Raw genomic sequence first — 12,737 nt, 5'->3', positions numbered from 1 at the left:
ATAAGATAAGATAGGATAAGATAAGATAAGATAAGATAGGATAAGATAAGATAAGATAAGATAGGATAAGATGAGATAATATAGGATAATATAAGATAGGATAGGATAAGATAGGATAAGATAAGATAAGATAAGATAGGATAAGATGAGATAATATAGGATAAGATAAGACAAGATAAGATAAGATAAGATAAGATAAGATAAGATAAGATAGGATAAGATAAGATAGGATAAGATAAGACAAGATAAGATAAGATAAGATAAGATAGGATAATATAGGATAGGATAAGAGAAGAGAAGATAAGATAGGATAGGATAGGATAGGATAATATAGGAAAAGATAAGATGAGATAGGATAATATAATATAGGATAAGATATAGTTATCATATAGATCAGAATATAGTTGAAAATGATCATTTTTCATTCCAGGTGTTTTGATTTTCTATTGTGTTCTGACTAGCTGTCAAAGTACAATAATGTTATCTTCTCTGACACTGAAAACTGAGAAAACTGGAGAATGAAAGCATCTGAAAGGTGAAATTCACCAAACATTTGGTACAAGAAAGGAAATCAATAATTAAAAGTGATGCCAATTCATCTTCAGTCACTTGACAATGGTTAGTTTCCAGATGCCGTGTCCAGTAAACTGCTGCAGACAGAGCAGATTCAAATATGATCACTTCGAACTCAAGCACTTTAAATGTTTAAAGCTTCAGGTCTGTTGGTATAAGACACTTGTTGCTTATTGTTTTCTACATATCCAGCCGATCAGTGTGGAGAGGAGCAGGATTTCTGTTTGTTGGCTCATCTGAATTGGCCTCCGGTGTGTTTGATGCCAATAACCAAGCGCTCCTTCTCCTTTTGTGGTTTTCTTCCCCCAATTCGATGCCTCGTTTTCAGTTCTCACTGTCAGACGGTTGAGCCACAGTGAAATTTAACACCAGCTCTGTAAAGAAAGGAACAATAAATAGGCAAATGACCCCCCCCCCCCCCCCCCCTCCTTACTCCCTCTCTCTCTCTCTCTCTCTGTGTGTGTGTGTGTGTGTGTGTGTGTGTGTGTGTGTGTGTGTCTGCTGCCCCCTGGAGTTTTAACTTAATATCTCTCTGCAATGAATCTCCTGAAGACCATTGATTGAATTCTGGTCTGCCAATGATCAATCAAATCCACCATCCATATAATATAATATATAATATAATGCATGCATACATATAACTATATTACTGTATTAACTACTGATCCAGCTCTGGTGAAGTTGATCCTCTGTCCACATGATGTATTTGAACAAAATCAGCTGAAATCCACATTTAAAATGATAAAAACATCAGAGACAACATGAAGGTTTTAAGCAACTGTGCTTTAATTTTACACACAGCATTAAACACACCAATAATGTGAATGGAACATTTATAGAAAAGAGAAAAACATTTTCCACATAAAGAAGATAACATGGAATAAGTTATTGAATGAGTTTCATAATTAAGACATTTCCTTTTTTTACTCTTCAGACTTGATTCTCCCAAAAATAGAAAGCAATGATCAACAGATCCAAATTTTTAAAATCAGACTGATGATGAAACTCGTATTTTTTAATAAACCAGTGATTTACCTAAACTCACCTTATGGATCATATGGCAAAGAAAAACAGGGACTGATAATATATTTCTATTTTAAATGTTATTATTTTTTAAATCTTTTGTAACAATGTATGGCTCAAATATGTTATTTCTAACTATTTGTTTATTATATCCCCAGGGGGGCTAGATCGAAAAACAACCACTGAACTAATCAACAAAAATTAATCAAACACCCTATTGCGTATTGGGGGAAATTATGTGAAGTAAATTCAGATCAGTAGCACTATAGTGACTCTGCTACATTTTTATTGTGGTTCCAAAGCCCCACACACTGAATGCAGGGTACAGGGCCTCTGTAAACGTGGTTTGGGTTCTGTGCAAAAGCTGCATGCCATCAGAGACGCTGTAAAACGCAAGTGTTCCTGCTGCACGATCCACGTAGACGCCAATACGAGATGACCTCGGAGCTGGGATTTCTTTCCTCTTGTTATTGTGCACAAAGGAGAACTGGGAGTCAGAGCAGTACAGACTCCAGGACTTATCGTTCCAGCCCAAGCTGCACTCATTCCCGTTCCCTTTGCGGCGGATTCCCCTGTAGGTGACAGCCACGTCTACCTCTGTTCCCTTCCAGTCCATCTCCCAGTAGCAACGAGTCCCAGTCAGGCTCTCTTTGCACAATACCTGGAGTGGAATGGATGAAATAATAGATTTAAGACTTGAAACTGTTTATACGTGAGTTTAAATGAGGACTCACTTGCTGCATGATTGAAAACAGATTTTTTGTTATAGCTATACAAAAAATCATTTTGGAAAAGTTTTTCAATCATTACAAACAAATGTAGAAGAGAGAAACACATTTTAAAAGTAAAAACCATTTACCCATAAATAATTCTTGCCTCAGGAGAGTTATTTAAAGAGTAAGTTCTCTGAAAGCAAAGGCTTATTTTACTGCTAAGTCTCTAAACAGAATTCCTCTTTCTGGAGACAGTCATAATTAGGGCTCTGCAGCATTAACAACAGATCAATTTCCCTCCCCCGGCACAAGATGGCGTTCTGGCAGGCGACAAATCCTCACCTGCTGCCAGTGGTCGAATCGTTCTGGGTGGTCTGGGTAGTTCTTGGGCTCACTCTTCATCGTGGCTGTTCGGTTTCCCTCCGAGAGGTGAAGGCTGGGGTGAACGCTGTTTACGTCCAGAATCAACTGGCAAGAGTCTGAAAATATTGAAGGACAAGATTATCATCCATCCATCCTTGTGTTGTTATTATCTATTATCATATACAGGTATGTCTCATTGGATTTCATCCTGAAGCACAGAATTTGTCAAACTTTATCTTATGTGTTAAGGAAAGTTAGCCAACTGAAACCATTGGCCGGCAACTCCCACAAAGGAGTGAAAGCAGCAACACCTGTGTTTGTTTAAGTTTCACCAAACCTGTTCTGCACAGAACATTCCTTATGTAACTCTAGTTTCACCCCAGTGAGGCCATGCCTCTGTTAAGGATGGTTACATGTATGACACCATGGCTACACTTTTCAAGCCTGAAGTTTAAGATCACTTTTAAAAACTCACATTTCAGGAAATCTTCTCTTGTCCTCGGTTCTTCTCTTGTCCTCGGTTCTTCTCTTGTCCTCGGTTCTTCTCTTATCCTCAGTTCTTCTCTTGTTCTTGGTTCTTCTCTCAGAATAGATTCTCTTCTTGTCTGGGTCTCCCCTTCTTGTGTGACGTAGACTTCTTTCACTATGAAGACACGTGACAAACACATGATGAGCTTCATGAAAGCAACAGCAGATTTAAAAAAACAACCACTTGTGCAGAGAGACAGCGAAGCTTAATGAAACAAACAGAGGAAAGATGAGATTTGTCCACCTGCTCCTGAGATTTTGCTCATTTCATTCTTGCTGACTTCTTCAACTTGTACTTTCAGAGCAGCGATGGCTCTCTTGGTGGATTCAAAGGAGTAGTTGGGAGCGACAGTGATGTTGTTGAGGTCTTCATACCCAGAGGGTCCTGACAGAGACTGCCAGCTCTGATAAAAACAATGAGAAAGTGGAGGAGAGAGATGAGAGATCTGACACACGGACCCTGATATTTGCACCACGTGTTGGAGGCCTTGTCCGAGATCTCACCTGTAGAAAGTGTATGTGATCATCAGTGTGCGAGAGCTTCTCCAGGTCGTTGTGTTTTTTCCTCAGCAGAGTGATCTCCTCCTCCAGACGGTCTAGCACTATGTCAGCCCGTGTCACCGTGATCTTTTCGTGGGAGCGGACCATCTCCTTGACTTCATTGTACTTCCTCTCTATGGAGAGCAGCAGCTCGGTGAAGATCCGCTCGTTCTCCTCCAGGGTCGACTGAGCAGAGTGCTGATGAGTAAGATGTGGATAAAAAAGTGATTATTTTTTCAAACAGGCAAATCACAATGATTTGTTCTTAGCATCACGTAGTTTGACTAAGATTGAGATTATCAGTTCTTGCTTACTTTAACTGATTCCACAGCTTGTCTGAGATCCTGCCACTTTTTGATTCTCTGGTCAATTCTTTGTTGAGATTTGTACAGTGTAGTACTAAGTTGTTTCTGCAGAGAAAAGGGCATTTTTATATTTATTTCATCTTTGTGTAATCTCATTGAGATTGTCAGTCTCTCTTTCAAGACAGACCTGAGAACAGGAGACATTCACAATCAGCAAATAAATACAACACAACAAAGAGTTCATACATAAAAGCAACACAACAGCGACTTTTCAATTAAAAGAATCATGACAAACATCAGACAACAAAGATTTACAATAAGTATGGGAAATGTGAGACTGCATTGTTGGATTGCAGCTGATTCCATTTAATATGTGCATAATACCTGAACACAGTTCTGCCAACATTAGTGTGAGAGTAGGTGATATATCAGGTGATGTAGTTACTGAACTGTATACGTTAGTGACTATAGTTTGAAATGAGAGGTGAGGTATTTGGAAGGGTTTTATAAATGATTAACATAAGATGTCTGTTTCTTCTTGACTGTAAGGACATCCATCCTAACAGTCATTAACTTTCAGTCAACTTATCTGTGCTACCATAAATAACCTTTCACATCTCATTGTCTTCAGCAAAACTTAAGGTTGACAGATTGTTTCCACCACTCACTTGTTTCTCCGTCCTTTCAGTTCCAGCCGGGACGATGTCGTGATGTTTGTGTTCATCCATCATGCACAGCACACACACTGATGTGTCATCATTGCGACAAAAAGCCTCCAGTAGCTTGTCGTGCTGCGCACAGAGCTTCTCCCTCATCTGACCTGTGGCTTTGACCAGCTTGTGCTTCATCAAGGCGGGATAGTCATAGTGGGACTGTAGGTGAGTCTCGCAGTAGGACGCTAGGCACACCAGGCAGGACTTCTCGGCCTTCTGCTTCCCTGATGTGCAGAAGTCACACAGGACTTCCCCGTGCTTGGCCTGGGCCCTAGGCTGGCTCCGACTGGTGGAGCGACGAGATTTCTCCAGGATGCTGCTTCTGTCCAAATCCAGAGTGCTGGGGTGCGACATTCTTCCTACCAGGAGTTAAAAAATGTTCAAAACAAATTGAATCCACAGGTGATTTAGCTCAACAGCAGTGTTTTACCCTCTTGGTAAAATGTATTGAGATGAAAAAGCTGAAAAAAAGACTGAAAAGAAGCAGGAGAAGAAAAGTAACGAGGTCCAGAAGTGAACAGCTTCAGTGAAACTGTGTGACTGACGCTGGTCGTGACAGAATGTTAGCTATGTGCTTTCCTCTCATTGTAAAACCAGTATTCCAGGTTGGTTGTTTAATTTACAGGGAGTGGGCGCTACTACACATGTAGTGTCTGACACAAACTCAACTGAGAGAAAGAGAGAAAGAAAGTACTAAACAAAATTTTGGATAGATAGATAGATATTCTTTACACAGAGTAAATACAGTTTACTGCATATATAAGATAAATAATAATAACATATTGTTTGTATTAAAAAATATATGCTATCATATAAATGTAGTGAAGTCTGGTTGTAGAAAGTAACAAAAACATTTACACATGAGCTGGGTTGATATTGTACAGTTTTGAGATACTTGCACTTAATTGAGTAGAAATATTTCATGTTATTTTTTGGCCACTTCTACTGAAATTAGTCTTGACTTTATCAGCTGCAACATTAAAGTGAAGTTTTTAGATTAATGTATCTATAATTAGTCCGTCTGCATCATGGGTGCATTCATTTTCTTCAAAGTGTTTGATGAAAACTTGTTTAGACTATCACAAGTTAAGTTTTGGATGAAATTATTTTACTTGTTAAAAAGTATCTCTACAGCATGGTTACATTTAATTGATTAAAACATTGATAGGGGAGTGGAGATAATAATAATAATGATAATAATCTTTATTTACAGAGCACTTTTCAAAATCTACATGACAGTGAAGTGCTTTACAATGGCATCAAAATAAAGCAGACGAATCATATAATTAATAAAAATAAAGCAGACTGGTCATAAAATACTCAGCAAATAATCCAACATGGAAACACGTATATGTTAAGTTAATACACTTTTAATATCTGCACGATACTGTAAACATGCTTACTTACCTTTTATATAACTAACTTCCTTATTTGCTCCCCTCTCACCACTGAGGGCAAAAAACTAAAATAAGAACCATTGTCATACCAAAGTTTTTCTTTCTGAGATCTAACTTTTCTAGCACGTACCACTCCGAAGCTTCGTGGGGCGCTAGTGGTTGTGTTGCCGCATTGAAATGACGGGTTGCGTTCGGTAAAGTGCGTCGGTCGTCCAACGTTGGCGCCAGATGAGCAGTGGCGCCAGCTACACACAGAGGCAGAGAGAGGGGAAGACACACACACACACTCAGTAACACACAGTGATCAGACGAGGCTCACCACAGCTTGTAAAGATCTCTCCTCAACCCGGAGTTTGAAGCAATTATACGATTCTTCTTCTTTTCCTCCCTCCATCTCTCTAAAGACGCATAAGGTGGGTGTGTGCATGCAACGATTTACACATTTGGAGCCGGCGCTGTGTTTACGCGTGGCGATTATTTCACCATTTAAATTCAACTTGCGATACCATGAGCAGCAGCAGCACTGAGGCAGGAGGACGCTGTTTTAGTCAATATACGCTTAGTTGTTATTTAGCATGCTAGTTAGCATGTAGGATGTTTATTTTCTCTCTTTGTGGTAATAGCCAACTTTGTCATGGAAAAATACAGGCCCTGACCCGCACTGGTTGTTCGTGTCCTGTCGGGAAAATCCAGACAGACAGCGACATCACGTTACTGCACATAATGAACTATTTCAGCTCGGAATCTCATCCAGGTTCGTTTTTTGTCCACTCGACCCATCCGCCTGTTTTGAGGCCAAGTCCAGTTTATCTGTGCAGACTCAACATGGTCGGATGGGCGGTTTACAGCAAAGCTTCCGCTCCAGTGTTCCACGGGCTGGTACCGACGCCGAACAGCGGGCTGTAGCCGTGCTAGCAGGCAGGATTAGCTGGCTCGTTAGCTTGGCATCATGGCTATGTAGCCAGCACGCTAACGCTGTCGAGGCTGGGTAGCTGCTAACCTCAGCAAGGCCGCCATTGCAGTTGTGTGTGCGGTCTGCTGGTGCTGCCGCAGTGAGGGGGAGCTGTAGCCCGGACTGTAGCCAAGATTGCTCGAGCCACCTCTAACTTCAAATCACCACTTATTCTGTATATTTTTATCTGGTTTATGTGTTTTAAACTGTGTCGGCTTACAGATCTGCTTCCTGTGTCCACTCCTGTGTAAGTAAAATACATTTTTCCCGCGCAGCGTTCATTTCCCTCACAGTTAGCCATCTTTGTTTCAGCTAGCCCGCTCCTGGTCGAAAATACGATGTGGCTCTTAGCGTGCTAACATAACTCAAACTAGCCTTCACTGCTGTCCCTGGCGAAGCTGTGTGTTTACTGGGAGTTTGAGGCCGTCTCGGCGATCCAGTATAACGGACAGGCAGCGAGGCTTAATCTGATTTCCGCTCAGTTTGAAATGGCTTCGAGGGGTAGCTCTAATTCAGTATGTTTTGAAGGGCGGAGGCTAACCGAGCTAACGTTAGCAAGCGGCAGCCATCTTAGGCGAGCATGTAATCTTGGCTAGCTGGAAGTGCTGGTGTGGCACAACAAGATGGCCTGTTAATACTCGCAGGGAGCGAATTTCCGCGTCGACAGTAGTCCCACAAATCGCATCAAAATACTGAGCTCAGTTATTCGCTTAAATGTAAGTATTTCGTGATATATTTAGGTTCTGGATCATTATTTGCGCGGTGCTTTTGCTATGAAGCTAGTTAGCTGGCTAAATCGCGAACATTAGCAGCTAACACAATGCTGTTTTGTCGTTAACCAGTTCCCCCTTCCACCATAGCAGCTAGTTAGCTGGCTATGGAGGCTATTTGTAGCCGTTTCAGGAGGCTAGCAACCAAACACTTCAATGTTTGGGGGCAAAACATCAACGTTTAATGCCTCAATATATTACATTTTGTTCTTAATCCAGAGTGAAGAGCAGACTGAACAATAAAGCAGGTTTCTCATGCCAGTCGACTTTGGCTTGCGGATTAATTTTGCTTTGGGAGCTTGGACGAGATATGGTCTGTTTTGATTTTATCAATATTGTTAGCCAGTGAGGAGAAGCTCATTTTAAGTGCTAACGAAGCTAACAGACAGATCTTAGCTTGCTAAGTAGTATTGCATGTTGTAAAATTAATTTATAAACTCCTCTACGTCAGCACCACAACTTTATTTGGTGTAATTGCACCTCCCACTTAAAGTAATTTAAAAAAAAAAAAAAAACTAAATGCTGCAAACTCAGTGGTTTTAGATCTAATTTTCCGTGGTTATTCTCTATATCAGAGGGGATTATTTTTTATCTAATATTAAGGAGATTGTTCATCTATTACATTACTATCATATGTAGTGTGTGTCATGGGAAGGGGGTGGCAAACAATCTTAACTAAAATCACTATACATGTCAACAATGTGCCTCCTAAACTTGACTTTCAGAGAGACCTGCAATTTACTTAAAATCAGGCCCATTGTCTGTTTTTGTCAGGTCTTGGTTGAGAAATTCAGGTAAGTTAAATAGATATGACTACAAACGTATGGAGTTGTATAAGAAATATTGTTTGTTCTCCAGACATTTATTTTTCAGACTGCTTGTCTAATTGTCCTATTATTTCTCTTGCCACCCAATTTCACATATTGAAGTAGGCAAGACCAATTACAGCTTCGCTATGATGCTGATGATTTATTTTTTCCCTTTATCCTCTTCTTGCAGGTCTGCTGACTGACAAAAGAAACCAACGCGCCCCACACAAAACAAACCTATATCCCCGATTCTCTTAATAGTAATCGCCCGGCAGGAAAACGGAGGTCGTGGGGTTGGAGTGTGTTCTCATGGCCGAGTCAGAGACTGAATGTGACACACCCGGCCTTGACACACTTGGGTCGGAGTGTGTCATAGCCCACAGCCATGTCGACCTTCACTATGGAGCAGAAACTGAGATCATGACTGAAGAAAAGCGTGGATTAGAGCTGGAGATCCATGGAGCCGACTTAAAGATCCAGGGACTGGGGACGGACCTTGGTGCTGTAGCCTGTGTGGATGCAATTGTAGCCGAGACAGACCATGATTACATCAAGGTTGAACATGGTGAGATGCACTGTTTCACGGGGGCAGAAATCAAGACAACAGGAAGCGAGGCTCTGCTGGGAGAGGTGCTGCTTAAGACAGAAAGCGAGCATGTGGTCAAAGTGGAGTCTGACCATGGCGGAGAGTTGACAGTGGAGTCTGAGAATGGTGTAATCATACATGAAGCCCACGGTCTGCAGTGCAACGAGTGCGGGGAGATTTTTGGCAGCATTGCCGATCTTCACCAACACTTTGAGATTCATAAGGACCTGAATCCTTACATCTGTGTCCACTGTGGTGAGAGCTTCGCTGTGGAGGCCAGCCTCAAACAACACATGAAGATTCACATGAAAGAAAAGCCGTATGTTCCTCCTGGAGTTGAGATTATGGGAAAAGATGTAATCGATGCCTTCAGTCTCAAGTCTCATCAGATGATTCATTTGCCAGACAAGCCCCACAGATGCTCAGAATGTGGTAAGAGCTTTGCTGCTGCCATCACCCTGAGAGAACACATGAAGATGCATTCAGAGGATAAGCCCTACAAGTGCACCCAGTGTAGGAAGAGCTTTGTCCGCAGAAGGCATTTAAAAAAGCACCAAGAAGTCCACGCACGTGAGAAGCCGTACACGTGTGGTCAATGTGGCAAGGGCTTCGCAACAACCTCCAACCTGAAGCAGCACCAGAAAACCCATGCTGCAGTTGTGCTCGGAGACAAACCCCACCGCTGTGCACAGTGTGGAAAGTGTTTTGCGGCTGCTGCCACTCTCAGAGAGCACCAGAGGATCCACTCGGGTGAGAAGCCATACAAATGCAACATGTGTAGGAAGAGCTTCGTCCGAAAACGCCACCTTAAGAAGCACCAGCAGGTCCATGCTGGAGGAAAGCCCTACACCTGCAGACATTGCAACAAGGGCTTCAATCACTCCTCTTCTCTCTCTCGCCACCACAAGACCCACCTGCAGAATCCAGTGTTCTCTCCACCGCAGCCTGGGAAACCCTTGTCTTACGGCACTCCCCCAAAACAGAGGGTGCATCAGCAGGGAGACAAGCCCTACATGTGCCACCACTGTGATAAGGGCTTCAATCATTCCTCTTCCCTGTCTCGGCACCAAAGAGTCCACTCGGAGGGAAAGAGTTACACCTGCGCTCACTGTGGCAAAAGATTCAATCACTCCTCCTCCCTGGCAAGGCATCAGAGAGTTCACTTGGAGAACAAACAGCAGCAGCAGCAACCACAGCCTCCGCAGCCGCAACCCCAGCAGTACACCACCATCCCCACAGGGAAGGCATTCCCTAACAACGCTTTCCCAAAACAGCGCATCCTGTCCGTTGAAAAACCATACAGGTGCACTCAGTGCGGCAAAGGCTTTAACCATTCATCTTCCCTCTCCAGACATCATAGGATCCATGTTGATCAGTGAGCACCTGTTCTATCCCTCAAATGTTGTCCCATCCAAGCGCACACCACCACTCCCCTCCCGTTTCTGTTCCGCCGGTGATCCCATCAACGAAATCGCCCATCATCAGGCCAACCTCTATAGACAAAAGGTCAGGTCAGCACATGGCTACGATGAAGTGGAGCAGTTGACAGTAAATGGACAGTAACATGCGTCTTCAAAGAGAAACTGCTTGGCCTGAAGGACAATGAAACCTATAATTCAGAGCTGATCCTGTGACTATGTGCACAGTTTAAAGAGGGTATAATAATAGAGTGGGAAGGAAGCGGTTTGTGCTTCACTTGCTCCAGGAGCTCTTTTGAACACTTTTAAAGAAAAAAAAAAATGTGATTTGAAGATCTACATGATGAAATTGTTACCTGGGGAAAATATGCTTCACCCTCTGGCTTTGTATTTTTCAATAGACAAATTCAGTTGATGTACTTTCAGGTGGGCACACATGCTTCTCAGCCTCAACTTTATCCAAGGCTATCAATACAATTGATGAACAAGACTTGTTTAAATTTAAATATTTTTTTTTTCATCCACATAATCCATCTAAAGCAAATGTCAAAAATCCAATGTAAATACCTATTGATTTTCTTTTATATATATGTATAGGTGACTAGTGTGCTGTTCCAAAAGATTACATTTTTGATAGTAAGATCCACTTTGTCTCCACCCTTTTTTTTTCTTCTCCTTTTTATGACTTTAATTTGTTTTAAGTGTTGGAGATGAACCGTGTTGCAGGTGTTCTCATGCAGCTTGTTCTTGAATTTGGGCTCCATCCAACATGAGCCATCTTGTATATTTATGAGGTTGTTTTCTTGTATGTCTACTATGGGTTGGCACTGCTGCATAGTCTGTACAGAGAGCAATACTGGCTCACCCCCTGGTTCTATTGACATGCAATTTAGCCATAAGAAAATGCATAATAGAAATAAAAACCTACTGGGTAGCATATTAAGACATGACCCGTGTCCTAATTATTTACTGTGCGGTTTTTCTCTGTACCCCAGCACCAAATGTAACTGAAATGCAACACCACACTTTATTTCTTTGGAGACTAATTCAATGACCTGTGTACAGAATATAAGTAACACACACGTTGATCTGCAGATTGTCACGATTTGATCTAAAAATAGATTGTGTATACTAAAAGACTACGTGAAAAATCTCACTTTTACAAGATTTTTTGGAATTCCAATGGATGGCGCTCTATTTACTGTTATGTGTAAAATATCTTTTACAAACTGATGTATTTTTTTAGATATGGCTTGGGCTCTATGAAAGGGAATGAGAGATATACAGTTTTTATGGGAGTGAACATTATAGTGAGCAATATTTTCTTTTCATTTGGATAACAATTGTGCTTCAAACTGTAGCATAGGTTTCTTCCTTGTGTTAGATAGGTGCCTTATTGCATGCGATGTAGAAATGTATGCTGAGCTGTTATTTGAGGAAAAAAGTTAGGGTTTCCAGGAGTCTTTTGTTCTTATTCATACTTACTTACCCTACATTTTAATTTGATGTCACTGATACCTTTTGCTTTCATGTATATTACCATGTGTTTACACTGTTACGACCATATTGTCTTTACCCCCACCCTTTTTTTTGTCGATGGCCTCATTGTAGAGAGAAAAATTGTAAATCATCCATATAAGCTTCTCTTAAGGGCAAATCCTGTAACACCTTTTCCCAATTTCTGAGTGGCACATTTATGGATAAATAAAGGTTGTTGACTCTCTTGTGGTGTCCGATCAATGCAGTGCATCCATAAAATGGGAAAGGCGTCAAACAGAGCTAATTAGGTCTTATTCGTTCAATATTTATTAGGATTACGCATAATTTTTAAAATCCTGAAAAATAAATCACTGAATTTTGTGTTGCAGTGGCACTGGGTCATATTTTCACTGTCTGCTATGACTTCGCACATCCACAGTGTGGCCACATGGTGTCACTCTTTACCCATGGCATTAATGGTTTGATTACAGATGTGGTATGTTACTAATGCGTATTTCATAAGATCCTAATATAACTTCAACATATGACTAGCTGTGTTTTCACTGTA

General features: G+C 41.4%; 2 protein-coding genes across 5 annotated transcripts; one reads left to right on the top strand and one right to left on the bottom strand.

Annotated features, from left to right (window-relative positions):
* Positions 1-1,337: 1,337 nt before the first annotated feature.
* On the bottom strand, positions 1,338-6,425 carry ftr14l (finTRIM family, member 14-like). Its single transcript, XM_020090700.2, has 8 exons — positions 6,286-6,425; positions 4,714-5,117; positions 4,055-4,150; positions 3,705-3,938; positions 3,445-3,604; positions 3,148-3,315; positions 2,652-2,788; positions 1,338-2,257 (listed from the first exon to the last, which is right to left on the bottom strand). The coding sequence occupies exons 2-8, from the start codon at positions 5,110-5,112 to the stop codon at positions 1,874-1,876; spliced, it is 1,578 nt and encodes a 525-aa protein (XP_019946259.2). The 5' UTR covers positions 5,113-5,117; positions 6,286-6,425; the 3' UTR covers positions 1,338-1,873.
* A 4-nt stretch (positions 6,426-6,429) lies between these two features.
* Positions 6,430-12,413, top strand: LOC109631739 (zinc finger protein 502). Of its 4 annotated transcripts, none has more exons than XM_020090669.2 (2): positions 6,430-6,568; positions 8,877-12,413. In XM_020090669.2, the coding sequence occupies exon 2, from the start codon at positions 8,996-8,998 to the stop codon at positions 10,649-10,651; it is 1,656 nt and encodes a 551-aa protein (XP_019946228.1). In that variant the 5' UTR covers positions 6,430-6,568; positions 8,877-8,995; the 3' UTR covers positions 10,652-12,413. The 4 variants fall into 4 exon arrangements, with proteins under 4 accessions (XP_019946228.1, XP_019946247.1, XP_019946237.1 ...); XM_020090688.2 differs by lacking the exon at positions 6,430-6,568 and adding an exon at positions 6,772-6,909; XM_020090678.2 differs by lacking the exon at positions 6,430-6,568 and adding an exon at positions 7,216-7,354.
* The last annotated feature ends 324 nt before the right edge of the window (positions 12,414-12,737 follow it).

Source organism: Paralichthys olivaceus, chromosome 14, assembly GCF_024713975.1.
Source record: "Paralichthys olivaceus isolate ysfri-2021 chromosome 14, ASM2471397v2, whole genome shotgun sequence".
Lineage (NCBI taxonomy): Eukaryota > Metazoa > Chordata > Actinopteri > Pleuronectiformes > Paralichthyidae > Paralichthys > Paralichthys olivaceus.
This window is presented reverse-complemented; position numbering and strand designations above follow the sequence as displayed.

Bases quoted from the DNA above. Each gene is read 5' to 3' on its own strand.
- ftr14l (XM_020090700.2), bottom strand. From the start codon at position 5,112: ATGTCGCACCCCAGCACTCTGGATTTGGACAGAAGCAGCATCCTGGAG. The intron at 3,939-4,054 runs GTAAGCAAGAAC...CTTACTCATCAG, and splicing joins AAGCTGTGGAATCAGTTAAA to CACTCTGCTCAGTCGACCCT. The intron at 3,316-3,444 runs GTGGACAAATCT...GTGTCTTCATAG, and splicing joins GAGCAAAATCTCAGGAGCAG to TGAAAGAAGTCTACGTCACA.
- LOC109631739 (XM_020090669.2), top strand. From the start codon at position 8,996: ATGGCCGAGTCAGAGACTGAATGTGACACACCCGGCCTTGACACACTT.